This window comes from Colossoma macropomum, unplaced genomic scaffold (genome assembly GCF_904425465.1).
Source record: "Colossoma macropomum unplaced genomic scaffold, Colossoma_macropomum, whole genome shotgun sequence".
Classification (NCBI taxonomy): Eukaryota; Metazoa; Chordata; class Actinopteri; order Characiformes; family Serrasalmidae; genus Colossoma; species Colossoma macropomum.
Genome location: NW_023494804.1, coordinates 25,160,634 through 25,188,371, shown reverse-complemented (window position 1 = coordinate 25,188,371; position 27,738 = coordinate 25,160,634). Strand labels below are relative to the sequence as shown.

Sequence of the window (27,738 nt, the reverse complement as noted above, 5' to 3'; positions counted from 1 at the left end):
CAAAGAGATATTTCCATTGCCTTCCGTTTAAATAACTGTTGCCAAGCAGAGGTGGACAGTGGTGCTTCATGTTGTCCACTATCATGGGCACATTTAGGGCCCACAAAGAGAAAACAGACACACACACACACACACACACACACACACACACACACAATAGGGGGATCAACAATGTATTTTATTTTCTGTCTAAAATTTCTACAAACATATAAACTTGGTTTTGGAAAAAAAGTGAAATCAGTTTTAAAGCTGGGATTTTAGCAAAACAATAAGTATCAAATTCTCTAAAAATGACCCAAAGCCTATCACATTCAACATCTTGGTCAGTGTGATTCAAAGTACAAAAAATTACAATATAAATTACAGACAAGGAAAACGTACAAAATGAAAACCCTGAAATAAAAATAACAGCAGATCTCTGTAACAATAAATAGCACGGCGCATGGCCCGTATCTTCTTGAAGCCTGAAATGATTCGGTTTAAGAATATATGCCATGTTGTGAAAAAAATCTGTTACTATTGTAGAGTTGGAGACAGCAACAAATCTCTGAAAAAAGACTAAAAAATAGCCTGTGACTCACTAATTCCAGCTGTTCAGTGCATAAGATACATTACAATATTCAGTCTTTGTCAAGTAGTAAGTTTCTGCTGTGAACAAATGAAAGCATCTTTACATTCGTACATATGTACAGTGCTACAGATAGCAAAACGTCATTCAAATTTCTGAATGAAAAACTGCACCAAAGGCCTGGATACACTAAGCAATATTGAGAGAGGGAAAGCAGCATAAATATTCAGAAGAACTTTTAGACGATTTTGAAGACATCAGAATGGTTTAAGCTAATTCATTACTCACATGTCTGAGAGAGAAGTAGTTCAGTATATCCAGGCCTTGAAACAACAGAAGGTAAAGAATGGGCTCGGCTGAAAACTGGTGCTGGGATGTACAGTCCCAGTGTCCACAAGTTCAATAAATATGCAGTACATTCCAGAAATATAATTACCAGTCTACCATTCTATTAAACAGACCCTTTAGCATCACCACCACTGGTCTAAACTGAGATACATTCAAACATACAGTAAGTTACATCATCTAGACTTTAAAAAAATCAAATCTAAACATAGCCTACACATTAGTGTGACATGTTGACTTTTAAACACAGCCAATTTAAAAATGTACGGGTTGTACGTTTTAGACTGATAAAAAAATAATTTGCACAAAGGCCTCTAAATCCTAAAAAGTACAGCACTGAAGAACAATACAATCTCTCAAGGTAACATTAGCTAGAATATCAGGCTCTTTGGGATCATTAAGACATCTTCTTACAGTAGTAACAAAGTTACTAATTTTAAGGTGGTATCACTGAGAACAGCCATTTTACATCCAGTTTTAAAACAACCGACAAGGCTTCTCTCATTAGCCAAACTATTGCAAGGTGTCTGTAACTGTGACATTTTTATGTTCGTGAATCAAGAGCTCAGCTCACCGATGGGGATTTTGTTACTGAAATATGATATAATAGAGCACTTTTGAACCATTTTTGACACTAATTACCACACAATCTGCAGATTATGCCTCTGAAATGTCCAACCGAAGGCACACTCAGACCGCAAAGCTTCACATGGTTCAGACACTCAAATATTCAAGAGTGTCATATGAGTAATTCGGCCGTCCTTTTGATCGATAGTGGCACAGAGTGCCATAACTATGACCAACTGCAGCCCGTCAAGCTTGTCTACATGTAGATGTCGTCAGCTTCAGGGCCCCTTTGCTGTGTAACATTTTCAACGTCTTGAACTCAAGTGGCATCCGGTGAGGGCCCGTGTTGGAGAAGTACCGGTACTTAAGGGTGTCGTAGTAATGATACTTCACAGGATTTCCGGCAGCATCTTTTGGAAATGGCCAAAATCCATACAGATGGATCTCATCACAGAAGCGTGTGGCCATGGTGTACATCAACAGTCCGGTGCTGGGGCGCTTGATATTTACCTTGTTCGTGAGCCAGTACCTGACAAACAAATGCAGATGAATGTAATTTAATGCAGGTTTCATGAATCATTTTGCTTCATAAGGGACTGAAAACTGAACCGTCATTGCTTTTTTGGAAATTATATAGTATGTAAACATAACATTTCAAAATGTACCATTTGCTCCTCAGTCTATGAGGCCCACATTTGGAAACATAACTGCAAAAAAGTTTTTGAATCCAGTGTTTTTGTGAAATCACACAAACTAACACATGGCCAAATATCCACCAGTAACTACAGTAGTTTAGTTCCGCCCACTCACGTTAAGGTTATAAGGAGTGTTTTAGCCTGGACTGCTTTTTTGAATACAGGGCAGCCAATCAGAACAGAACTCAGTTACATATCATTCTTAAAGGACAGTAAAAATGGCCTGTTTAGTTCTAAGAGGTAATGAAAGGTTGGAAAATGGTTGTGTAAGAACAAATACCGACTATGTTTTGGTACCTAAAGCCACACAAAAGAAGACTGTGAGAGACAATAAAAGTGGAAGAAGGGCCCTTTAATGTCTGCTTTGGCTTATATAAATCACATCACCCCCAGGCTGGCACTAAGACTATTAGATTGTAGCAGTGCCTTATCATATATAATTCTGTGTAATCAACTAAGAATATAATTAGGCTATGCAAAATGCAGCAGCTGAGTAGCTGCCATTCTCTAACATACTCATGAAAGTCTAGTCTAACTAGATCATGCGAGATGTAATTTTGGTGAGTCTGTAATTGAATGACAAATTAGGCCATAATTTGCCTGTTTTAATGATGTAATGGTCTATTGACTTTGTGCTGGGGGCACCGTCCTGCACAACCAAGCTTTCCTTTGGTACGCTTGCAAATTTCAGTGATAATGCACTTATGCACCTTGCATTTTAATGAGGCATCACTTTATGAGCTATTAATTTTCAGTGAATAAATAAAATGTTAGCCGGGAGAGGCATTATCATACACAATGCAGCACTGTGAACCAGAAGGTTATTTGGACAGGCAAACAGATTTAATTTGCTTATTTGCATTTATCAATAATTCAGTATGGATGTGCTTTAAAGAAACATGACAATATTGAGTTTTTCTGAGGTTTGCTCTGAGGCTTATAACAGATGAAATGTACCAGCATGACGATAATGCTACATTTACAAAAGACTAGGAAAAACTACAGCTAGAGTCATTTTTATAGTGACTTTTTTGAGTGCAAAAGCTCTTAAGAATGAGCAGCATGGAAAAAAGGGGAAATAAATCAATCAATCAACACCACATTTGTAAGTATAAGATTTTATTTTACTATTATTTGAATTTGATGAAAAGTTATTGCTGTGCATACAAGCTTTTCTGCTGAAAGAAAAAACATCTTTTACATTTTGCCATCTTTTTATTATTTCCGTATTATACACATTGAACCTAATGATAAAGAATAAGAATTAAATATTAATATGTAATTCTATAGTGAGCCTAACATTACAGTACAGTGTAAAAGTAAGAGACCACCGCATGCACATCCTTTCAGACTCATAGTGTTGTTGTCTTCTCACAGTGGGAGGATGGACAGGAACACCTGCTGTTTTTTTTGTCAGATCTGAAGTAAGAGTGGAGCTTGATTTTCTCCTCTCTCTCAAAGATGAAAGCTTTAAGTACTGTTTATCTGATGGTCACAGCTTTGGTGGTCTACCAGATTTTGCACAGTTGTTAGGATTACCTTTTTATCTTTACATCCCTGTGACATAAAGGCTGTTTTTGCAGAAAATTAAATAAACAGAGGATGTATGTAATTCAACATGTAATTGCATCTGAATAATATAGCAAAACAAAAGTAATACATTTAGACTTCTAATATATTCCACACCTTAGCCCTAACACTGAAGTTAAATACCTGTTGGAAAGTTACTTACACTTTCACAAGGGCAGTCAGAAAGAGACTGAACTACAGGCTCTCAACTGCAATGTTACAGGTCCGCAGCTGCTAAAACATGCAGTATGACTGTTTATCATATTCTAACCGTAAATGCAGAACCAGCCCTAGAAGCGTGAGAACAGGCTTGGACATAGTGCTGATTCTGATTCAGCAATTCTTGTCTGGAGCTTAAACTTGTATTTGCCAACTGTGGTTTATTTCAATGTTGGTCATAAATAACGAGGGCTTCAATACTACTTTAAGAGTTCGATCCAATCTAGCATTAAGTGGCGGCCTCCAGGGTTAGTCGCCCTGACTGAGAACCGCTTCACCCTTCAGAGGCCTATATTTAGCACTGAAGCAGGCCGGTCTGAAGGTGTCATTGAAAAGAGAAAGGTGCTTGGCTGCCATGGTAACTCACAAGAACATCTGATGTGCCCACAGAATTATGTGGCTAGAGTGACTACCTTTTGAAGACGGTAATCAAGCCAACCAACTGACCAATAGCTGTTAAGGAACCATACTGGAGATTATATTTTCAAGTTCTTGTGCATTTTCTGCATTGAAGTACCTTCAAAGGAAAACGCAGACCCCCTCAGGAGCGTGTGCGTGCTTAAAAGATCACTAGATATAAAGACCCCAGCTGAGAAGCATAATAGCCTCATTTCCAAGACCGGCTAGCTGAACGAAAACTAATTTAACAGATCCGAGTATACTCTCCCGTAAGTCTTTTAAGAACTGTTTTGAAGGCTGAAAACACGACTGCACTTTTGGAATTACATTTCCCTCCTTCATCGTGGAATTCAAAATGAAAATATAAGCTGTGTTCCAAAAGCTATGCTGCAACCGAGAAAGGTAGGCTCTCAGTAGCACTGTCCAATCAAGGCGTCTCATTTGTACTAGATAATGAAAAATGGAACAGTCTCCCGAGGCCACTAGGTCACATCATCAGAAATAAGGCCATGTGAAATTTGCTAGAGAAAATACTGCTGATGTGGATGATCATAAACCGGGAAGCACAAATAAATGAATGAATGAATGAATGAATGAATGAATTAACTAATAAATAAATGCATACTGCGTATTTCACTTTATGTTTTGCTGGCCTTGTTAAACAACTAGTAGTGCACTTTGCATAACACTTTCACTGTACTGAGCTAGCATAGCTTTGGGCAGCTAATATAACTTCTTAAAAGAGAATTTTAAAAATTTGGTCATAATTCTTTGAGATATAAACAAAGGTATTCAGAGTGGTATGATGTGAAATGGTACATTGTATAGAAGCTCAGATTTCTTTACAGTGGTGTTGATAGGAACTAGGAGTCACAATGTCTACAACACAAATATATAAAACAGCCATTTTATTTACTATCCAAAACCACCAGTGAATCTACTTACTGATTTATTTTATTTGTAATGTTTATGATAGTAAGATTTAATAGTAAATCAGACAATATGTTTATTTGGGGACTATTTTGCCTTAAAATACAGTGCAAATACATCTATTCCATGAATGGATTAAAACACATGCTAGTCCAGAAGCTTACCTCAATACTATAGCAAAACAGTTCATCAGGTATCAGGCATTGTATTCAAAATCATTGTGTGTAATAGTTTTCTGTGAGGGTTTTAGAGGCATCAAACACTTCAGAGCTTTAGTTCCTGTCACCACCTCTGTGAGCAATTTCTGTCTTGGTAAGTTTCTCTAAAACAAACCATTTCACATCAAATTACTCTGAATGACTTTGTTTACATCTTAACCATTTAAATCTGCAGAAATTTTGAATTTCCGTTTTCAAAGGGGTGAAATTCTCCTTTAACACAGAGTGATTTTTGATAACCCATCATTATACATTCTAGAATGCTGGTACATAAACTAAAGAGCCCAAAACTGGCCCGCAGAGATGTTTTGGCCTGATAGAAAGTCGGCTAAGCCCCACTCCCCGAACCAATGAGAGAACATGAATTTGTATACTTATTATTTTTAGTTGCTTATTTTTCTTCTAAAATGTTATTTTTGAAGCACCCTTAATAATAAAACATACAATGTAATCAGGGGTGCTTTAACCTGCTCACGCACCCTGGGGCTACAGGTGGTCATGGGCCCTATGAGTCTAGATACACGCGGCATCCAAAACTTAAAACCTTTGTTTTTAATGAATGTGCACACACCGCCACCACCAGTCAGCGACTTCCAGCACTGCCATTCATGATCTTTCCATTACTGCATAAACTTGAACTAAGCTGGCGTGAGCTTTTTATCTGCAATTTTTTTTTTTTAATTCTCTGTTTCACCATAAATTGTGCTGCAGTTACATTCTGGCACCCGTGACTTCTGCACCATTCAAAGTGGAACGGAAATTTGAATAAGAAGTTGGCAAGTAAGATGTTAGTTTCAGTCATAGTCAGTTGGGGTTTGACCTTTGCATTGGTCTATGACAAGTTATATTCTATCGTTTGATCCAGTGGCGTACTCAGAAATAAATCATTGGGTAGGCCTGTTGAAACTTTTAAAATTTCCAAACGCGCGAACCCAAAGAAGATGACGTGACAATAGAGATAAAATCAGACACATGAGCTGTGCAAAGATGAGGAAAAGCAACACAGCAAACTTAAAAACCTAAACCTGATCATCATAAATAAAAACGCATGCTACGGTGTGCATAAAAAATGTTTATGATCCATGCATCTGTTACCCTTGATTCGCTGAAGCCACACTATATGTTTGCTTTGACATTTTCACAAAGCCCATTTCAGCCTTTAAAGTTAAAGAGCTTTGTTAGTACCAAATTTGCAGAAAACTGATGACAACGATGGTAGAAATCGACATATCACCGGTATGGTATCTCACTTTTACATATACTATTCTAATTTGACTGGGTAGACTTGTTATCAATCTGGGGAGGGAGAATAAATAAATCTTATTTAAAAAACAAAACACCAATTTCTGAGGCCCTGAATTACTTGGGGCCCTCTGGGCTTCTGAATGTAATATAATAAAATGAAATGCAAATCTGACCCTTTACGCCATACAATTGTCACTGCAACACACATCTAACAGCATTTATAAGTAGGCCGGTCACAATCATTAAATTTTAGCTGATTTAGCTTATTAACTGCTATATAAATAAGTGTGATTAACAATTTGATTATCTTTTCTTGTTCTTTGTATGCAACTGTTTGAGTACAAGCCTAAAGTGGCCAAATAGGCTGATTAGTTATCTTGCTTCTCAGCTATGTTTACTTGGTAAACTCTGGTTTACAGAGTAAACTCTGGCTCTACTGTTGAAATAATACAGTGCACTTTCACACAGTTACAGAGAATCATGTGTGGAGTCAAAGCGTATATTTTATTCTTGCTAGTGAAAATATAAGCAGATAAACACTCATTCTGCTAGCATATATGCTAACAACATTAGAACTGGCCTAGCTAACCACTAAAACTAACAGCTTACCATTAAACAAACCCACAATGTGTCTTTATGAATGCATTTAAGTAGCTAAGAAGTAATGAGAGCATATAAGTAATTAGCTCAAAACAAGCGGTGACTCCAAACCGCATTCAGTTGTTAAATAATCTCTAATAGACTTACGTGGTTTATGGCACTGTATAACAATGTTTTCTATAAAAATAGATATATATGGACAACTTTCAAACTTAAAGATGGTTTCCACTACTTTAACTGTCTTGTATTATTCCTATTTTGGTACTGGTAAATGTGTATATAGCTGAATATAGCTTATATCTCCTTTATTCCCTTTTTTTGTTTGGTGTTTAATATATGTTTGTGATGTTTTGTGTGTTTGTGAAGTTGTTTATGTCGCTGCTACCGTAACACTGCAATTTCCCCTCAAGATCAATAACATTCCTTCCATCCTTATCCATCCATCCAGCCAGCCATCCATCCATCCATCCATCCATCCACCTCTCCAGCCATCCATCCATCTATCCAGCCATCCATCCATCCAGCCACCTATCCAGCCATCCATCCATCCATCCATCCAGCCAACTCCCCAGCCATCCATCCAGCCATCCATCCACATGGCTGCATGTAAGCTGCATTTCTCAGCTGTTTTAAAATCTTTCTGATTGGATCAGCCTTCAATAAACAAATCATGGCCACTTGCATAAAACAACAAACACTTTTTGCGGAAACGTTTAAGTGGAAAGTAAAGAAAAACTCGATGCTTGTAAATCGTGATTCAGACCTTTAGTTTAAGTTTCAACATTTCAGTTTTTAACAGTTTAAGCAAGTTTAAGCTTTTAGCTTTAAATTAAGATGCGTACTTAAGATGGTTCATGCAAGCGGCTATTGGTCTATAAATGCATCCCAGCTAGACCGCAGCCTAGCATTTGGAGTGCAGCTATAATCTCACTGTTGTCATATCAAAACCAACTCTGTTTATTTATTCATTCATTCATTCAACATCATTTGAAAACAGCCCCTAAATGTTGTGTGAACGTTTCAGGACCAATGGACCAACAGAAATAGTCCAAAATTACATGGACTAAAATCTCGCTACATTACCGTAGATCCTAGTCCTATAAAGTTAACATTTCTAAGATGAGAGGTTTTTCAACAATTTAAGACAATATGGAAGGTTAAGAGCACTTTAGGGCCTTTCTAGGCTGCATCCAGCCACTGCTCACCCTGACTGAGATGAGAGCGTGTAATCACTGGGTTGTCTTTAAGCCCGCTGAGCACTGCCTTGCAAAGATGCTCCACAGGTGGCTGCCTGCAGGCTGGCTTTGATTTTAGGAGATGACAATCAGAGGGCAGAAGCTGTGGGCTCCCTGCTAGCTAACACTGCCAGGCCTGGGCTCTTCACGCCAATTTATGTCGATCGATGCTCCCTTCTTTTGTCTTCAAACGAGCTTTATTCGCAACGTCCGCGCTTTTGATACCACGTATTAGATCGAGAATGAAAGCGTGCAGCGAGCGAATGAGGAAACACGGCAGGAATGTCTGATGTGCATCTCAAAGCCGCAATTTTGGGATACAGGAGGTAAATATACAATGACTAAAGTCTTCCGCCATGTTCAAAGAGAGCGATCTCCACAATGATCTCTTCTTTTCCACCAAAGGCAAAGCTGTCATGTTCTGACTGGACTGGCAACTGTTCTATTGGACAAATCCCCTTTTTTCTTACAAGTGGTATCAGCTGCTTGAAAGCTTTTGCACAAATATTTTTTGATAGTGTTTGTTGTAAAGTTTTGAAACAAACTGCGGGGCCTTATTACACCAATGATTCAGACAGATTTCATGAAAAGCTTTAAAAACGTGGCAAAAATAAAGCTAGTTTGTGTACAGCTGGGTTCTTAGTAAAATAAAATACAGAAGGTTTATAGCACTATGGAGATATTCACTTTCATTATAGCCTACAAGGTCTTTAAAGAACAGTATGAAACTCAGTAGAACTAACACAATAAATGTTAATGAAAAGAATTGATACTAACATTTAATTAGTTTCTTAAGGTTTTTATTAAACCTTACCAAGAAAAGGTTTACTATTTAATTATTACTCTTTGTACTGTGGTAACACATTGTGAAAGCTCAGTGACTCATGAGTTAGGAAAAAAAACTCTTTTTTAGTTACCATCTGTTCAGATACTTTTCTATTACCCTCTATTCACATCCATTTATATATATATATATATATATATATATATATATATGGCCATACAGCTGTATATCCAACCCTGTGACTAGCAGTTAGCAATTAATTTGTGTAATATGGCAAACAAGACCATGACAAAGACAAGACCATTACTACACCTTGTTAAAGAAAAGCCTCCTCCCCTGCTAGCACATTCATTTAATCCCCATTCATTACACAAGAGACATCTGCTTTTATTACTTGGTGGGGTATTGTGCTTATTCTCTTAAAAGGGCCAGTATGCTAGTGCGGTCCACTTATAACATTTATGTAGTTCTATGTACCAAAAATCCTTTGTAATTCATTTTTATTTGAGCATTTCCAACCTCTCTTTATCACCTTATTAAGTGCCTAAACGACTGATATATGTAAATGACTGGCTGCCCTGTTTTGTGCCTCATTTAAAAAAGCAATACAGGCTGAAACACTCCTTATAACTTCAACATGAATGGGTGGAGCTGAAGAGACATATTTATTAAAATGTGTTGGTTTTTCATCATCACAATATAACAAAATGTTCCTTAATATTCCATAACAGCTTCTGGACTGTATGGACTTGCAGAGTGAGTGGTATGTGTTGAAACCTTAACAATGTTTACATAATACAAAGTGTTATTTAAAAAATAATATATATAGATAGATATGGGTTCTCTATCTGCTTGTGTGACTCACCCTCTGACGGCGTGAATCAGGCGGAGTGAGGGGTAGGCCATGCGCACCGGAAGCTTTCGCTTAAGGATGAGGTCATTGACGCCCTCTACGTGCTTCTCTCCGCCCTTCACCATGAAAGCGGGAATCCACAGAACGCTGTCGTTCAGCATGCTGAGCCGCTCCACAAAGTGTTCCCGCACCGTCTCGTTCCGCAGTCCGCCGTACACCCGCTGGATCACAGACGGGTTCATGGTGGTGAAATCCGACTTCAGGCCCACATCCTCTGCGAACTCAACCAGGGGGGCCAGGTTACATCTGAGCGAGAGCCGCAGGAAAAGACAAACGTTAGAGCTGCAATGAAAGGCCCTCAGGCTGCCTATAGGGTGTTAGTCATATGCAATGAAAGAGGTATGAGGCAGCATAAAAATGTGTGCTTCAGTGGATAGAAAAAGGAATGTCCTTGTTCATATGTCAAAGCTAGAACATTTATCAGGCCTGCGTGTCATAACAATAGTTTTCTTCCTTTTTTTCTTTTGGCGAGTCACTTTAATGCAGGGCAGTTTTACAGTTTTTCTGATATGTATACAGACCAGAGATGCACTGATATGGCATTTCTGGGCCAATATGTTAACCAATAATCAACACCCTGTTATGACCAATACTGATTTCAATAAACGAAAATTTAACTTTTTGTACACATTATAATTCATACACTACCATTCAAAAGTTTGTAATCAATGTCTTTAATAATTGATAGACTCAGTTAATTAGTAGGATGCTAGGAAGTTATAAATTAAGTAATGCTAGATGTGTCCAGTATGACAAATGCAGCCACAGACGACTCTAAAATAACTGAGAAAGCTAATAAAATAATCCACTTGCTTATAGAAGGGGCAGGGTAGACCACCAAGACTGTCAGCATCAGATAAACAGTGCTTTCATCTTTAAGAGAGTGGAGAAAACCAAGCCACAACAATGTGTTTATTATTGCTTATCATTACTGGCTCAGAAACTGCCTATCAGTGCAGCCCTACTACAGACAGTATGTATGAGCACTGCAGTGTATATAGAGCACATGTTCCCAAAGCTAGTTTAACCAAAGCAAATGTGAATCTGAGCAACGGCTCTTTATGGACTCTTTAAAAACTCTTTCCCATGGCAATTCTGCCAGACCAAAATAGGGCTGCCGTGATACATCATAGCATAGACCATGCTATTAAATTTTTAAGTAACCACTTAGGAGATCAGCTATCACTTGCAATCTGCCTCAGCCCCTATGTTACAGAAGACTTCGCCATTCAAGGCTGCAGCGAGTGGCTTCAAACCCTCACCTATCAACAAGCCTGTTTCCACACCACCAGATTACCCCAGCTTTTACCATGGGGAGCCAGAGCTTTGGAGGAACTTCAGAAGGTGAGTGCCTCTGCTATTTGGCCTACTTTAAGGAGTCATTTCAGTCTGAGGACTGCAAAGTGGTCTTCGTAAAGTTGTTGCAAGGGCCTGCCTTAGACTGGGCAGCTCATATGTGGGCCTCAAATAGTGAGGCGGCTCACTCACTGAAGAAGTTCTGGGGTCTCTTCCAGCCTGCTTTTGACCCATTGCCAAAGAAGCAGGAGGTTCCTCAAGTTCGGGGTGGGGGCTGAAAGGATATCTCACCAGTCTCTGTGTCGCTGGGTGGGACAATGGGGACATAGTGGACGTGGGGTCCCCTATGGCAGAAGAAGGTCTCTAAGTGCTGCCTAGTGCTCTGGAGATTGCTAGGGAGAGAGAGCATGGTTCTACGGCAACAAGCCAGTCTGGGTCCATGGACGTCGCAGCAGGCTCAGCCTGCACCCGAGGACGTCGGTGCAACCACCTTGTTCCCTGACCAGCTTGCGTCCGAGTTCCTTGACCTGCCTGTTGTCTCAGTTCCTGTTCCTGCGCCCCAGGCGGCTCCAGTTCCAGTTCCTGCGCCCCGGGCGGCTCCACATCCTGTTCCTGCGCCCCAGGCGGCTCCAGTTCCAGTTCCTGCGCCCCGGGCGGCTCCACATCCTGTTCCTGTGCCCCGGGCGGCTCCTGGTCCTATCCTCCAAGCTTCTTCTGTGCTGGTTTCCCGTGCGGCTCCTGTGCTGGCTCTCTGTGTTGATCCAGTGCCAGCTTCCAGAGCTGCTGCTCCCCCTGTTGTGGTCTCCTGTGCTCCTCCTGCACAGGTTCCCAAAGTCGCTTCAGCCAGTCTACAGTGCTGGTCCTGCCCCGTCCCCTCTTACCCAGTTGATGGATTGCCTGCCCCTCTGGAATTTCTACTCGTTGTGACCAGTGGCATCCTCATGGTCCGGGCCCATCCTCTGTGCGCTTCGGGAGCCATGCCTTTAAAAGGGGGTTCTGTCATGTTTCCTACCCCCCCCCACCTTTACGAGAGGCTCGACCTGGACTCCCCCTGGCTCCACCCACTCTCCTCCTCTTCCACACACCTGCAGCTACTTTTGGACTCATTAAGGCTGCAACGTATACTCCTTTTTTTCCCCCGCTGTGTGTTTGTAAAGTCTCTGTGTTCAGTGCCTGAGCCTTTTTCTTGTGTTTGGTTTTCACTGGTTTTGACCCCTGCTACTCTCTTTGTTTTGTCTGATTATAGATCTGCATCTTTTCCTGCCTGCCTGTGTCTTGACCCCGCCTGCTACGACAATGAGTATCGGAATGCCCTTTATAAAGTCACTTCGCACTTACAATCTGCCTCAGCCCCTACGTTACATAAAAAAAACATTTTGTGTGCGTTTCCTCTTCTATTTAGAAGAAATATTTACATCAACTTCCCAAATTAAAAGCTGTTTTTAACTAATGTGTTCTTGTTTTCTTCTATCAATCTTATGTTGTATAGCACATAGAACAAAAGGTCACCAGCAACGAAAAACAGTGACAGATTGAATCTGAAACTCTGCCTGGATCGCACTGACAAATCTCTGGCTTCAAGCCATTTTCCTGCAGACTGGATGAAAGGGGATTCATTTGATTACGCTGACTAAAGCTGCCAAAAATTAACGACTCAGCAGAGATAGGTTACAAGATTGGTGAAGCAATCTGTACCGACAGACTGGGAGACAGATTACGAGACAGGCTTTTACCAGCCGCTGCTTTTCACTCTCGTGCCCTGGTCATTTCTGAGAGAACTCAATACTTGAAGGGAAGCGATAAGTGAATAACAGCCAGAGGGGAAATTACCGTATAACGAAATCATGGCTGTCTATCTCCTTTCCACATCCGCTCTTGAGCAGGACCCCAGAATTTCCCACCACAGCGCAGGTCCTGAACCGCTTGTTCTTCAGCGGGGACACCTCGGGCAGCAGGCTGTGCAGAGTGTGGGACACGTTCAGCGTCCGGCGCCTGTCCAGAATGTAGTGGATAGTGTCTCCAGGTTTAAAGCTGCTCTTGACCACAGACACGTCTCTCTCTGCGTCCAAGAAGCGGAGGATGTCCTTCCTTTTAATGAAGCACAGAACACGTTAGGTGCGGACACATTTTTGCATTGGTGACAGGAACCAGGGGTTACAACATGTGAAACACAAATAAAGCCATTTTATTTCATAATCAAAATGAGCATACTACATACATACTAAATGTAATGAGTAATGCTGATTATGTGAACTTGTGATAAATCCTAAAGAACACATTTTTGCCTTTCAACACCCTGTGTTGTACTTCTCCATGCTGCAAAAGAAAACTGTCTCTCAAGACCACTGCAATACAATTTTTCATGCAATGTATTCATAACTATTTCATGTAAAAGCTTTCTGTGAAGTAGTTTTTAGAAGCATTAAAAAGTCTTCAGACATCTGGTTCCTATCGCCACCACTGTGAGCAATTCCGACTCTGCAAGTTTCTCATTTCACATCAAACCACTCTGAATGACTTTAGTTACATCTTAACCATTTAGTTTTGCAGAAATGAATAAAAAAAATAATAAAATAAATAAATAAATTAAATTTCCCTTTTGAAAACGCCAAGGTCACAAACGCTTGGAAGCAACAAACTTCGTAAAAATAATTTTTCTTTTCTTTTTTTAAAGGGATAATGGACAGTAATACGTTTATGCACAAAAAAAGGTTTTGCTAAATGTCTGCAGCCAGAGTGTACAACAAAATGATTCTTTATCAGTTTATCTCCTGATGATTCTCCTGCAGAGTTCTACTGCAGCTTTAATCAGACGCACCTGATACCCCATTAAGATGCTCCTGAAGGTTTGATGAACCGAATCAGGGCCCATACTTATCAAGGCTCAAAGTAACAACACTGACATAAGATCAAGTGTCATCTGTTCATGTAATTCTCTTTAACATTATGCGAAAGACACAAACCGATCCTGGATTAGCCTTCTTACTGTAAGAACTCTGATAATATGGTGTACCTTATTCTGAGTTTGTAAATAATCAAAAAAAAAAGAAAACAGCTAAGGATCCAGTGGGGGTAACTCCCACTGACTGTACACACAAAACACATGCAAAATGACTCACAGACAAGCAAAAAACACATCTTCATTGCAGCTCACACTTCCTTTAATTAAACAAAGACATAAAACCAAAGCACAGGGGGCTTACGCATATGCAAATGAGATAAGCAGAAAGGTAGGTGGGTGGGTGGATGGTTTATTGGGTATGTAGATAGTTAGCTAGCTAGGTAGGTAGGGTCATATGCAAAAGCTTGGGTGCCCCAGTCCTCATCTTCTCTCTACAGCAAACAGACTTCTTAACATTCTTATTGCATAATGGACCAACAAGGTAGGAGTGTCTAATAGAGTGGACAGTCAGTTGACTCTGTGTTTAAAAACTTCAGCATCTCTGCTGTGTCTGATCCACTCGTACCAGCACAACACACACTAACACACCACCACCATGTCAGTGTGACCGCAGTGCTGAGAATGAACCACCACCCAAGTAATACCTGCTTTGTGGGGGTCCTAACAATTAAAGAACAGGGTGAAAGGGGGCTAACAAAGCACCAATGGACTACAGTCTGTAATTGTACAACTACAAAGTGCACCTATATGGTAGTGGAACTGATAAAATGGACAGTGAGAGTAGATAAAAGGAGGTGGTTTTGATGTCATGGCTGATCGGTGTATAGGGGCATGAGGATATGTGACGTCATGGACAAATATATAAAATAATGTCATAAATACTTCCTTTATGAACCAGAGACTCCTAAAAGCTAACCATAATGACATGTACCAATCATTCATTTTAATGTCCTTATTGCAAAATTAGTTTTGAGGGGCCTAAACTTGATGTCAGTAAAAAAACAGCAGTGCTGTGTTAGTTGTTGGCAAATTTTTCAAACTTTAAAGATCGCTGCTTGCTTTCATGCTTTCGGCCTGTAGTCTATACTACAATTGTCTCATTCTTTTATGCCCCAGGATATTTTTGAATGTAATCTGAAATCTCAGGCATGAGTCAGAGACGGAATAACTGTAGGCTCCTCTGAATCTGATAAATGAGACAGTATTTGCAAGATGTTACAAGCGACTAATGAGGAAGTGTTTGTGACACCCATCTGAGGTGTCTGTGGTGTCAGTGGAGCGTGACATTTCCTCAAACACAAGACAGATAACACACTGCTCAGTAATTACAATGTGCTTGTTTTCCCATCAACAATTGGGAAGAGATAATAAGATCAGGTGTCTAGGGTTTCTCAAAAGCGGTTAAGCAACAGCAGCTAGCTTCCACATTTGCTAGTCAATGGCTGATTTCGCAGTGCTGGTTTAGTGTAGGTCTCTGGCCTAATGGTTATGGATTAGAAAATAGTTTAAGAAACTGTTTTGTTGTTTTGAGCCACTGTGGAAGCACAGTTCCAAGATCTCAACCTGAGACAAGACTGAGATTTTTTCAGAATAAAGCTAAAAATGAAGTAAGGTCATTGTACACTGATTATCATTAACACACACACACACACACACACACACGTTCACACAAATATACGTGTGTGTGTGTATATATATATATATATATATATATGTATATATATATATATATATATGTGTGTGTGTGTGTGTGTGTGTGTATATATATATATATATATATGTGTGTGTGTGTGTGTGTGTGTAAATGATTGTTAAGGTTCTTCTCTGTCTCCTCTTCTCTAAAACTTCACAAAGTCAACTGTATATAAACCCAACAACATGCATCTATTTTTATTATTAAATGAAATTACGCTAATAATAACATTCTGATCTGCCCTCAGAGGATGTTTGAATTTTGGAACATCAGCAGACAAATAATAACCCAACTAAGCCACCATGAAGAGGATCAACTGGTTCCTCAACTGACAGCGAACAGATTTTATTTAAACATGTAGAATAGGGCTGTTTTATTCTATTGAAAGGTGTAGTTGCTTCAGTACTACTAACTGAAAACTGAACTTTTTTTCTTCTGTTTCAGACAGAGGCATCGCATTTGGCTGATCTCCAGAACAATTTCCGAATTTTCCACCTTACCCCAAAACCAAGACAAGAGACTGTTAATGTATGGTTTCAAGACCGGTCTTGAGAACTTCAATTCTGAGGTACATCTGAAAAAATATGTCTTTGAGTATAATTTTGCCTTATAGTGCCCTACATTTACACCACCACCATGAATGTCTTTTTTAAAAATATCTTTTGGCCAAAAGCTTTGTCTCAGAGATCAGGTGACATATTTAAGTATTTCATGTAATAACTCTCTGTGAGGGAGCTTTTAGAGGCATTAAACACTCCAGATGTCTGCTTCCCATCACCACCACTGTGAACAAATCATAGTATAGGGAAATGCATCACAATTATTGTCCACCGCCATGGCCACTACAGATCTGCAGATAGAGATTAGGTTGAAAACTCTGGAGTATTCCTTTAAAACACACACACACTGCTGATATTGGAAGGCAATGAGTTTGTGTTTGTTTGTTTTGCTCTTCACAGTTCCTCTTTGAAAGGCCACAGTGATGTTCAAGAAAACAATAAAGAATAAGAAAGGAGGAAGTAGGCCATAGTCTGCTTGCAAATGATGCAGACAAACAACAATGCAGTAGTTCTGCAAAGTAGCGTAAACAATAGTTTAACTGCAGCCAAAAGCTGCTGTGCTGCACTAAACCAAACCCAAACTATAGCAAATACTATAATAAAAACTATGATAAAACTGTAATAAAGTAATCACTGGGTTATTTTACTTTTCGGATAAGTGCTGCATTTGTTTGTGAAAAAACAATTCAACAATTCAAAGCAATAAAAAGCCCATTTTAAACAGAATTTTCCCTGTTTCAAAATAAAAATGTTTGATGTACAAACCCAATTCCAAAAAAAGTATGAGATGCAAATAGAAACACAAAGCAGTGATTATAAATGTACTTTGACCAATATTTAAACAAAAACAATTCAAAGACATGCTATTTAATGTTTTACCTTATCACCTTCACTGTTTTTTGTAAAATACACGCTCATTCTGAAATTGATGCCTGCAACATGTTAAAAATATTAGGACTATTTAAGACTAGGAACATTGTAAATATTCAAAAAACATATTTCACAGGTGATGGTTATAAAGGGAAATATCCAGGAAAGGTTGAGTCCTTCACGAGCAAGGATCGGTCAAGACTCGCTACTTTGAAAAAAAATGCCAGCAAATAATATAACAGTTTGCAATTAATGTTCCTCAATGAGCGATATTAGGCGTTTCAGCCTTCTCAGTTCTAAATATCATCAAAAGATTGGAAGATTGGATATCAGGGAATCTTGAGAAATATCTGTCTAAAAGGAATGGGCAAAAACCCACAACTGAATTCCAGAGACCTTCGATCCCTCAGACGGCACTGCATTAAAAACCAGCATACTTCTGTGAAGGATATCACTAAATGGGAAAATTGTTGTCAGTTAACACTGTTTGCTGCTGCATCCAAAAATGCTACTGAAGACTGTACTGTGCACAGTGAAAGTCATATGTCAACAATGTCAACTAACACTATGACTTTTTTGGGCTCAAGCTCATCTGAGCTAAACTCATGCACAGTGGAAACATGTTTTATGGTCTGCTGAGTCAACCTTTCAGATTGTTCATGGAAATAGTGGATGCGGAAATAATGGCTGTGTTCTCTGTGACAAAGAAGAAAAAGATGATCTAGACAGTGTAAAGTTCAAAAGCCAGCATCTGTCATGGTACTTGGGGGGTGTATTAGTGGGTAACTTGCACACGAAAACACTATTAACGGTGAAAGATAAATACACATTTTGGGGCAATACATGCTGCCTTCTAGATGCTGTCTTTTACAGGAATTTTCATGTTTATTTCAACACAACAATGCCAAAAACATTCTACATGTGTTACAGCAGCATGGCCACATTAAAAGAAAGCGCCAGACTGCACAATGTGTGAAATACAACAACTTGTACGGCTGCACAGCTGAAGACATTTACGACTGAAGAATGGCAAAATATTCTGCTTTCAAAACTGGATGAGTTTCTGTCTTCAGTCCCCAAACGATTATTTGTGATATTAAAAGGAAAGGTGATGTGACATAGTGGTAAACAAGCTCCTGTCCTTTTTGGGAATGTGTTGCAGGCATCATATTTGGAATAAGCATATGTTTACAAGAAACAATGAAGTTCATAAAGCATAAAATACTGTGTTTTCAGTGAAACTGAATTTACTAATCACTGCTTTCTGTTTATTGGCATTTCACATACTGTCCCAGCTTTTTTGGAAATAGGTTTGTAGTCCATATGGTTAATATATAGTACATAAGCTGCAAAGACATTTTGAACGGACTGTTTTTTGATATGTCACAAAAGCTGTTGTCAGAAGAAAACCTTGTATCTCCAAAATGGTAACTTTACAGGAGAAGGAAAAAACCTACTTTACTTTTAATGTAAGTCAATGGAATCAGACTTTCTTCCCAAGTCATTTTAAGTTATTTGTTATAATCCAGGCAGCACAGTGGTGCAGTGGGTGGCGCTGTTGCCTAACACCAAGAAGGACCTGGGTTCAATTCCCGGCCAGGCGACCAGGGTCCTTTCTGTGTGGAGTTTGCATGTTCTCCCCTTGCCTGCGTGGGATTCCTCCGGGTACTCCGGTTTCCTCCCACGGTCCAAAGACATGCAGTCAGGTCAACTGGACATGCTAAATTGCCCCTGGGTGTGAATGTGTGTGTATGTCTGTTTGTCTGCCCTGCGATGGACTGGTGACCTGCTCCAGCACCCCACCGTGACCCAGAAGGATAAGCGGTTTAGATGATGTATGTATGTATGTTTTAATCCATTCATCCCGAAATTCACAGACAATGTAAAGGGTAACAGGTATTTTCAAATTACGTGAAAAACTGAAAAACATCAAAAATTGAGATAGAAGGTTTTCTTCCAACAACACGCTGAAGTTATAAGAAGTGTTTCAGCCCAGAGTCCTTTTTGAAACACGAACAAACTGAACAAACAGGTCATTCATCCTGAAAATGGTTTATAATTGTTCCTGATAAAAAAAAAAAAAAATCTACATAAGTGTCATAATGTCCTCAGGGAGAAAAATGTAGGATGTGTCTTTTGACATAACAATGCTGCAAACATGTAGTTATGCAAAGCAGCATATAAAAGAACAGCATGTGCACGCTGAGATATTGATGGTGCTTCTTGGGAAAGTTTAAGCCCAGTCTGTGCTGTGTGTCTCAGCAGTCCTGGTTTAACTATTCCCTCTGTGGGCAAACAGGGCCCAGCAGTCTGCACTATTCTTAGCACAAAGAGACATGCAGCGCACACCTAGTACATGTTCCGCTTTTTAGTTAGCACAGATCAAACATGCATAAAAAGCACAATGGAATTTTGTGTGGGACGGATAATCCAATTATTCTCTTTCCAACTGTTACTCAAAAAAGCCTTTTTTAAATCTATTACTGGATACCGTCAAGTGATGGCACTGATTCAATATTTAGCATCAGTCTCAGGTTGACACCAGCAGAACATGCGTCACTGGATATTAAAATAAATTTGATCCGATTCTGTAATAAATATAGCTTTAAAATATCAAAGAATTGTTTGTAGAGCAACAAAAAACAACCGGTGTTGACATATATGTCACCATTAAAAAGTGATTTTATACTATGATAAATTGATTTACATTTTTTTTGTTTAAAATTTGAAGTAGTCTAATTTTGCACACTCAGAAATAGTCTTTCCTGTAAGGTAGCAGAGTCTTTAAGCAGTGTAAATATGGTACTTTTAAGTCACTTTCACATCTATTTTATTCAGTGTGGACCAATCAAACTTGAATTTGGTTTGTTTTGACATCTAAACATAAAGTGTCTCTATATTCATGCAACATAATGCAGCAAAATTACTCATTTTATCAAGAATATATTTGAAGGATTGTGTATATATATATGCCTTTTTCAAACTATGCCCATGTCAAATTACATGTTTTGTTCATTTTCTAACTGAAAAGTCCACGTCCTCCCCTCATTTTCTGGCACTAATTAAAGCTAACAGAAAATAACAGAGCACTTGTGTCCCTGCCAAATTCCTGACCAATCAGTCAACACCCACATGTATTATTTAATGCACTTTAAAAACCCCAAAACCCAAACTCTAATGCGAACTTCATACTAGATATGAAAACAGCCTCAAACAGACAGCTTTTCTGAAGTGCTTCAATTAAAAACAGCTAATGTAAAGCTTTATTGCTGTTGGTATCAGCCAAGCCTTAAGCTTTGAGTATGCGAAGGGGGAAAAGAACAAGTAGTATCATTCTGTCTTCAATATTGACCCACACTCAAACAAGTTGACACTGAAATGTTCGGTGCTGTTCGGGAGCAAGGGCAAAGGTTTAGCGCTCAAATGCCAGCGCTCTGCTAAATGAGGTAAGTGACCTTGATTTTTCAGGGAGGCCGTGCCATCAGCTCATGAAGCTGGTGACACAGATAATGCTTAATGGCAGCTTTCAGAAAGAGCCGGCTCTCGCCTCACTCACCTTATCATGGCGACTAGAGTAGCATTGACCTTCCATCCTTCTTCTGTAGACTGCAAATAGGCAGGCAGGTTCTTGCCAAGGGCTTTCTCACTGCTATTGACCATTAGTCTGGAAGTGCTCAGCTCACTGTAAAAATAGCAAAAAGAGCATGTTGTAGTGGCGTTTTTCCTCAATTTTCACAATTTTCCCTGTCGGATACCCAAGTAAAAGCACAGAACTGCAACTGTGAGGCCATTACACATCAAGGAAGTAAATCGGCCGTGAAAGTCTCATTAATTCACTTTGTTGCTCTGTTGAACTTTTGTCTGGTTGTTAAATGGTGAAAAGCAGGTGAGATGTTCAGAGTACAGTAGTTTGACTCCATTCAGAGTTTACAATACGTAGCAGAAACCTCTTCCCTGGCATGCTGTGAGATCACCACAGACCCATGTTTTTTAGATCATAGCACTGATTACACATGGGTTCACACACATGGGATATGAACCTTCTGCCCTTCTATTGTGCTGTTTTTTTCTTTGTGGGGTTAAAACTGACCCCAAAGATAATAGGAGGGTTAATAGTCTCCTGGTCCACCAGGCTTAAAATAATCGACCAATCACAAGTCAGAATGCTGTCCAGGGTGAACACATGTACAGTGCTATTCTAAGAATTAGACTTTTACTGAGCAAAGTGATAGATTTGACTGATTAATCATTTGGTAAAAGTATTCTGTGGACAACAATACCTGATCTAAACCTTAAGCCAGGATGTTATATTTTAGTGCTTGAGTATGCTACACTCATCCAACGTTTCCTCTGAAATCAAGGCTTTTATTTATATAAATATAAACTCAGATTAATATCACAGTATTTTCTATGATACAGACGATAATGACATGTCACAATATCAAAAAAAAAGTAAAAAATGTATAATAGCAACAATAATAAGGAAAAATAAAAAAAACAAACATTATTAGTATGACTAGTGCTATTATTGTTGCTACTGTTGCCATTATTATTATTATTATTATTATTATTATTATTATTATTGCAGCAATAGCAGCACCCAAAAAATATCCTTCATTGTGTAAATACTACCACACACTCTTGCTTCTTCGGTATGGAAAGTTTTTAGTCTCTCCTGCAGCCTCTCCTCATGTTTTTCACCTCTTTATTCATCCTCAATCCTATTTTGCACCTTGTATTTGGTGTCTAAAGTAATATTCCACTGTTTGCTATATCTAATAAAGACAGCTCACTATTCCAGGCTTGTTAAGTTTATCACATTAAGTTGACTCTGCGACCGTTGGATGGGTTTTACCAGCCAATTCATTTTATCTTCCTCGTGCTTAACCCTCTTGTTGTCCTCAAATTTACTAACATCTTTTTTTTCCTTGCAGTAATTTTAACCTCCAGGTAATATCCGAGTTCTGGTGGGAATTCAGTTTCCCCTCCCCCATGAGGTGTGAACTATCAGTGGTTCTCGCTCTACTACAGGTGTTAGGACCCTAAAGCAGAGGGACGTTCTTTAAAGATTATAAAATGCATGTTATAGTGACTTCAATATCATCTAAAACTACCAAAACAAATGTGTGTAAAATATTGATATGTTTTTTTGTTTTATACAGTTAAAACAGCCCACAAAGAACAATATAGCATACAAAATGTGTACGGGACACTGAAAAGATATTGTGCTAACTTTATGTTCAAAGTGACGGAACTGACTGATTATTCGTTTGGAAAAGGTATATCTGTAGAACTTTCTTGCTGCTCTGCTCTGCTGTGAATGACCAGCGAGCTGTAGCAGTCTGAAACTGACCCAAAATGTCTCCAGACTTAAATGTCTGAAACAGTGTGTAAAAACACAATATATTGATTAAAATAGCAGTATATTTAGAAAGTAGTCCAAACAAAGACGTCCAGTGCCACTGTATTATTCCTACCTGCACAGCACTTTAGAATTAAGTTACCGGATTTGCCAGGAAAACTTCTGGCAACAGAGAAAAACAAGAGTTAAAATGGAAAACGCTGCAAAATAAAAATGCAAGTGTAACCAGCAAAAATAAGAGTGTTCATGATGCTTCACACATGTGGCACACGCCCAACAACGCACTCACTTCGTGCACGCCTGTGTAAACCTATACAGATCACCATAGGAGTGGCTGCACGAGTGCCTCAGCGGTGCAGTTTTGTCTGAAACACCACTTTGTTGAGTTTATAAGCGTTATTTAAGCCGTTCATGCTCATGTTTAGTGTGGGGCGGCGCTGTTTGTGGTTTACTGTATTTGGGCTTATCATGGTATCCATTGCAAAATTCATATCATGAGAGCACGTCACACTGGTATTCACTTTTATACCAGTATACCGCCCACCCCATGTTAATAAGGGGTTCACCAAGATATCTGTATCATATCAGTATCGGCAGATTATTTGCCTATGAAGAAAATACATGAACATTAAGACGTTTCTATTTGTCCGACATTTCAAACAGAGCTTTGATGGCATATTTGTAACGTTTTGTTGCAAAACACATTATAGACCACTTTCAAAAATGATCTTTTTTTCATGCCAACTGTTTTATAGAGTGGATATATGCTTTCCATCAAACATCAGCTATTACGCCTTTTAAAAACTCTATATTCAAAATTGTTACAAATGGACAACCCCATTTCCAAAAAAGTTGGCACACTGTGCAGAATGTAAATAAAAATCGAATGCAGTGATGTGCAAATCACGTAAACCATATTTTTAAAGGAAAATACTACAAAGACATCACAAAGGTACTAGATGGTCCAGAGAACACAGCTCCACTGCTGCTCTAATGCTGGGGGCTTTATACCCCTCCTTGCCAATGCTTGGCATGGGTCATGATGACCTCAGGCTCATATGCAGCTGCTCCAGAGCATCCCATTGTATTGGCAATGCTTCTTTATGGAGATTATATAAGCAGTATGCACAACTGAACACCTGTGTCAGCAATGTGAGCACCTTAAAGTAGCTGAATACACTAATTAGAAAGGATGTCTGAATACTTTTGGATATATACTGTACTTTAACATACAACTCTGTTTAGTTATTTCCCCTGCATCCCATTTATGTCATGTAACTCTATAACTAAACTATATCTTAACTTAAGTTCACCTTTTTGTCCCAACTTGCATCAGTTCTTAAAGTCTAGAACAACAATGTCCTCACACAATCACATTTCGAAGCATAATGGCCTCATGCATGTAGCTTTTCTTGCAAATCAATACAACAGATGTAGAGGCCAACTCTGAACCCACATCCTGTTCTAGAACTCACCTCTAACACAGACTGAGAGAGGTTTACTGCTCTCTTTTGAGATGTGGACACAGAACATCTATTGAGTTAAGTACGTTCAATCTTTAAATCTACACACAGTTATGGTACCACTAGCCGCGCATGAGTCCAGAAAGTGACAACGACTCTTTCTTAGAACAGTATGCAGCTGTTAAATAGAACAGGAACCGTACTCAAGCTTTTCATCACATGCACACCACAGGAAATTGCCCATTGTCCTCACACTAAACAAGCAATGTCACGTCAACAAAGCCTTCAGTAGTCTGGTAATGCTTGAAGATGGAAAATGGAGGCTTTCATTCTAACATTTTCTTTTATTTCTATTCAAAACCTCTTGTTCTTTTTTACCTTTAAATGCACAAAATATGATGGTTTACCCTGAAGGACATTTCTTATATTATGGCAATTGATGTAATTTGTAATGAGACAGTACTAATACCTAAGTACTAAAGGTATAACATCTGTCATATAGACATACATTACGGTGCAAAAGTCAGAGACCACCTGTCATCTTTTTAATTTTCAGTCCAAATGCCAAGTTAATCATTTTTCCCCCAGGAAAAAAAAACATATATTCAACAGAAAACTACGCAAGAGATATTTCTGAGGGAAAAGTCAACTATAAAAAATAAGAGAAAAAACAAGAGTTTCCAAAAGTAGAGTTTAAAATATATTTTAAATATATACAGAGAAAATGGGGCTTCTAACAACCATGCAAGACCAACACAACTGTCCCTATCAGATGAACAGCAATTAAAGCTTTCATCTTTAAGAGAGAGGAGAAAATCAAACTTCACTCTTGCTTCGGATCTGAAAAAATCCGCAAGTGTTTCTGTCCATCCCTCCACTGTGAGAAGATACCACGAGGATATGGGTCTAAAAGGATGTGTAGCTGTCAAGAAGCTGTTACTGAGAAAAGGAAATATATTTGTCAAATGGTCTCTGACTTTTGCACAATATTGTGTAACTAACTGTGTAACTACATTAATTAATTTAGCAGACGCTTTTAACCAGAGCAAGTAATGAAATGTGCAAACAAACAGGCACTGACTTGTCTACTGTAGGTCCTCCATGGATAACAGTGCTTTGTTTCATTCTCTTTTACCTTTACAACTATAATCAGCCTCTTATGTATTCACATCTAAAATCAGCTACTAAAGTGGCGACCAATTAACAGAAAACAGCAGAGAGTGAGGTGCGTGCGTAAGATGGGCTGACATTTGCTGAAGGAGGTGTGTTCCGGTTCTCTATTTTGATCTGTGGCAAAACCGTGAGTGAAAAGGAGGAAACCACATGTTTTGAACTGTCTGCTGCCCCCAATTTGCCCAGCTCATATAGTCATACACAGAGTTTGTGTAAACACAAGCAGACAAGCACGTACTTCCACATACGCAAGCTTGTATTCCTGTCTTTGTGGGGTGGATCCCCTGCCTTCTGTATGACTTAAAGCCATTATAAAAGGGCCCATATCATGGAAAATCTCATTTTTCTATTTTTTTTGTATAAACACTGTTAAAAACTTGGGCTTACTTTCCAGCACATATGGCCAATGTATAGAAAATAAGATGCATAAACAGCCCATTTTGAATAAACTGTTTTCGTGGTGTCACAAAAACCATATATTTACCTACGTCTGCCTATTCAGCCTGCAGTAGTTAAGCCCCGCCCATTCAGGCAGAAGTTATAAGGAGTGTTTTGTAAAACACACACAATAAAGGGCAGCCAATCAGAACATAAACAATTAGTATATATCTGCCTTAAAATTCACATTAAAAATGGCTGATTAATTCAAAGGGATAAACAGGTTGAAAATGGTCATGTAAAATTAATTCTGAATGTTTTTGGTACACAAAACCACACTAACATCATTAGTGGGCCTGCACAAAAAATGTAGAATATGGGCCCTTTAATGTTTATTAAAATATATTTTTATATTAAATGAATGAATGAATGAATGAATAAATGAATGAATGAATGACTACGTGTTTTTTCATGGGGAGCAGCCAAATGTCCCCACAATGTCATAATGTTTTCCATCATTTTGGGGACATTTGCACTCCTCAAAGGGCTAAGAACAAGAGTGCACACACAACACAGACCACAAGCACAATGTCTCAGCACTTCTGTTCTTGCAAGACAAACTGCTTCTCTTTCATTTTCACATGAACCTTGACATGAAATACAATCAACACTCAAAACGAAGAAAAATACTTCCTCACATTTTGCCAGGGACAGTAAGTAGGCTACCGCTTCCAGTCAGTGATTGACACTGGCTTAGTGTGAAGTCTAAAGTGAATCATAATCAGAACAAGCAGAAACTCGCCAGATCACATATTTTAGTTCCTGGAACCTCATCAGGCCTGTATATGACTGGAGGCCCTCACACCACACACAAACACACATTTCCAAACTTTGAAATCAGTCAAGCCTGTAACCAAAACTAAAACCAGAGCCTCTGTTTCATCAGCCCTGTGTCTCACTGTCTGTAATCTAAACAAGAATGACAATTCAACTGAATCCAAATGTAAAACCAGAGGTTATCTATATCTACAACAGCCAGCACAAGAAAGTGAACTGCTCCAGCTCCAAATCTAATCAGTAGCAGACAAAGCCTGATTCTGAGTGATATTTCTTATCTGCATTGGACAAAACGTGTTTGGAGGACAAAATGAGGGCACGGTGCTCAGATGGAAGAAGGGGCTGTAAAGAAATACAAACACCTCAGCCGAGATCATCCCAGCAAAGCCTACGAGGATGAAATGACGATCATGAGTCCAAACAAAGAAGAAATCAGCCTTCACCCCATCCCAGCAGCTAGAGACAGGAGGGAAACTGAGGCTCCAGCAGCTGCACACTGCTCACAGAAACACACAAAGTTCAGAGCTGCACACGAAAAGCAGGTGCTGCCTCGCTTCGAGACAAAGCCAGCCAGACTTTTTTCTTTTTCCTACACCAGCCGCACTCCACTGGCTGCATCAATGGCCACTACAATTGGCTTCAATGGCACGGGGAACGTGTCGTAGCCCCCCTTTACCTTGTGAGTTGGGCTTCCTGATGCTCATCACTTCTCGCTATTTCCGTCGTCTTGTAGAATATCAGGAGAATGCTGATGGTGCAGATGGTCCAGCGTTTCCGCACGAGCCGCATTTCGCACATGAGTCCGGCTGCCTTCGCTGAGATATGGCCACTTTGGTACCGAAGCGCGCACCGGGAGCTCCAGCCAGCCGCCCTACGCTCCCCATCACTCACCCAGCGGCCACTCGCCCTCTCCACAC

General features: G+C 39.3%; 1 protein-coding gene across 1 annotated transcript; it reads right to left on the bottom strand.

Moving 5' to 3' along the window:
• Window positions 1-157: 157 nt before the first annotated feature.
• On the bottom strand, window positions 158-27,738 carry st8sia4 (ST8 alpha-N-acetyl-neuraminide alpha-2,8-sialyltransferase 4). The gene is made up of 5 exons (XM_036595737.1): window positions 27,498-27,738; window positions 21,165-21,290; window positions 13,414-13,671; window positions 10,240-10,533; window positions 158-2,009 (listed from the first exon to the last, which is right to left on the bottom strand). The coding sequence occupies exons 1-5, from the start codon at window positions 27,617-27,619 to the stop codon at window positions 1,727-1,729; spliced, it is 1,083 nt and encodes a 360-aa protein (XP_036451630.1). The 5' UTR covers window positions 27,620-27,738; the 3' UTR covers window positions 158-1,726.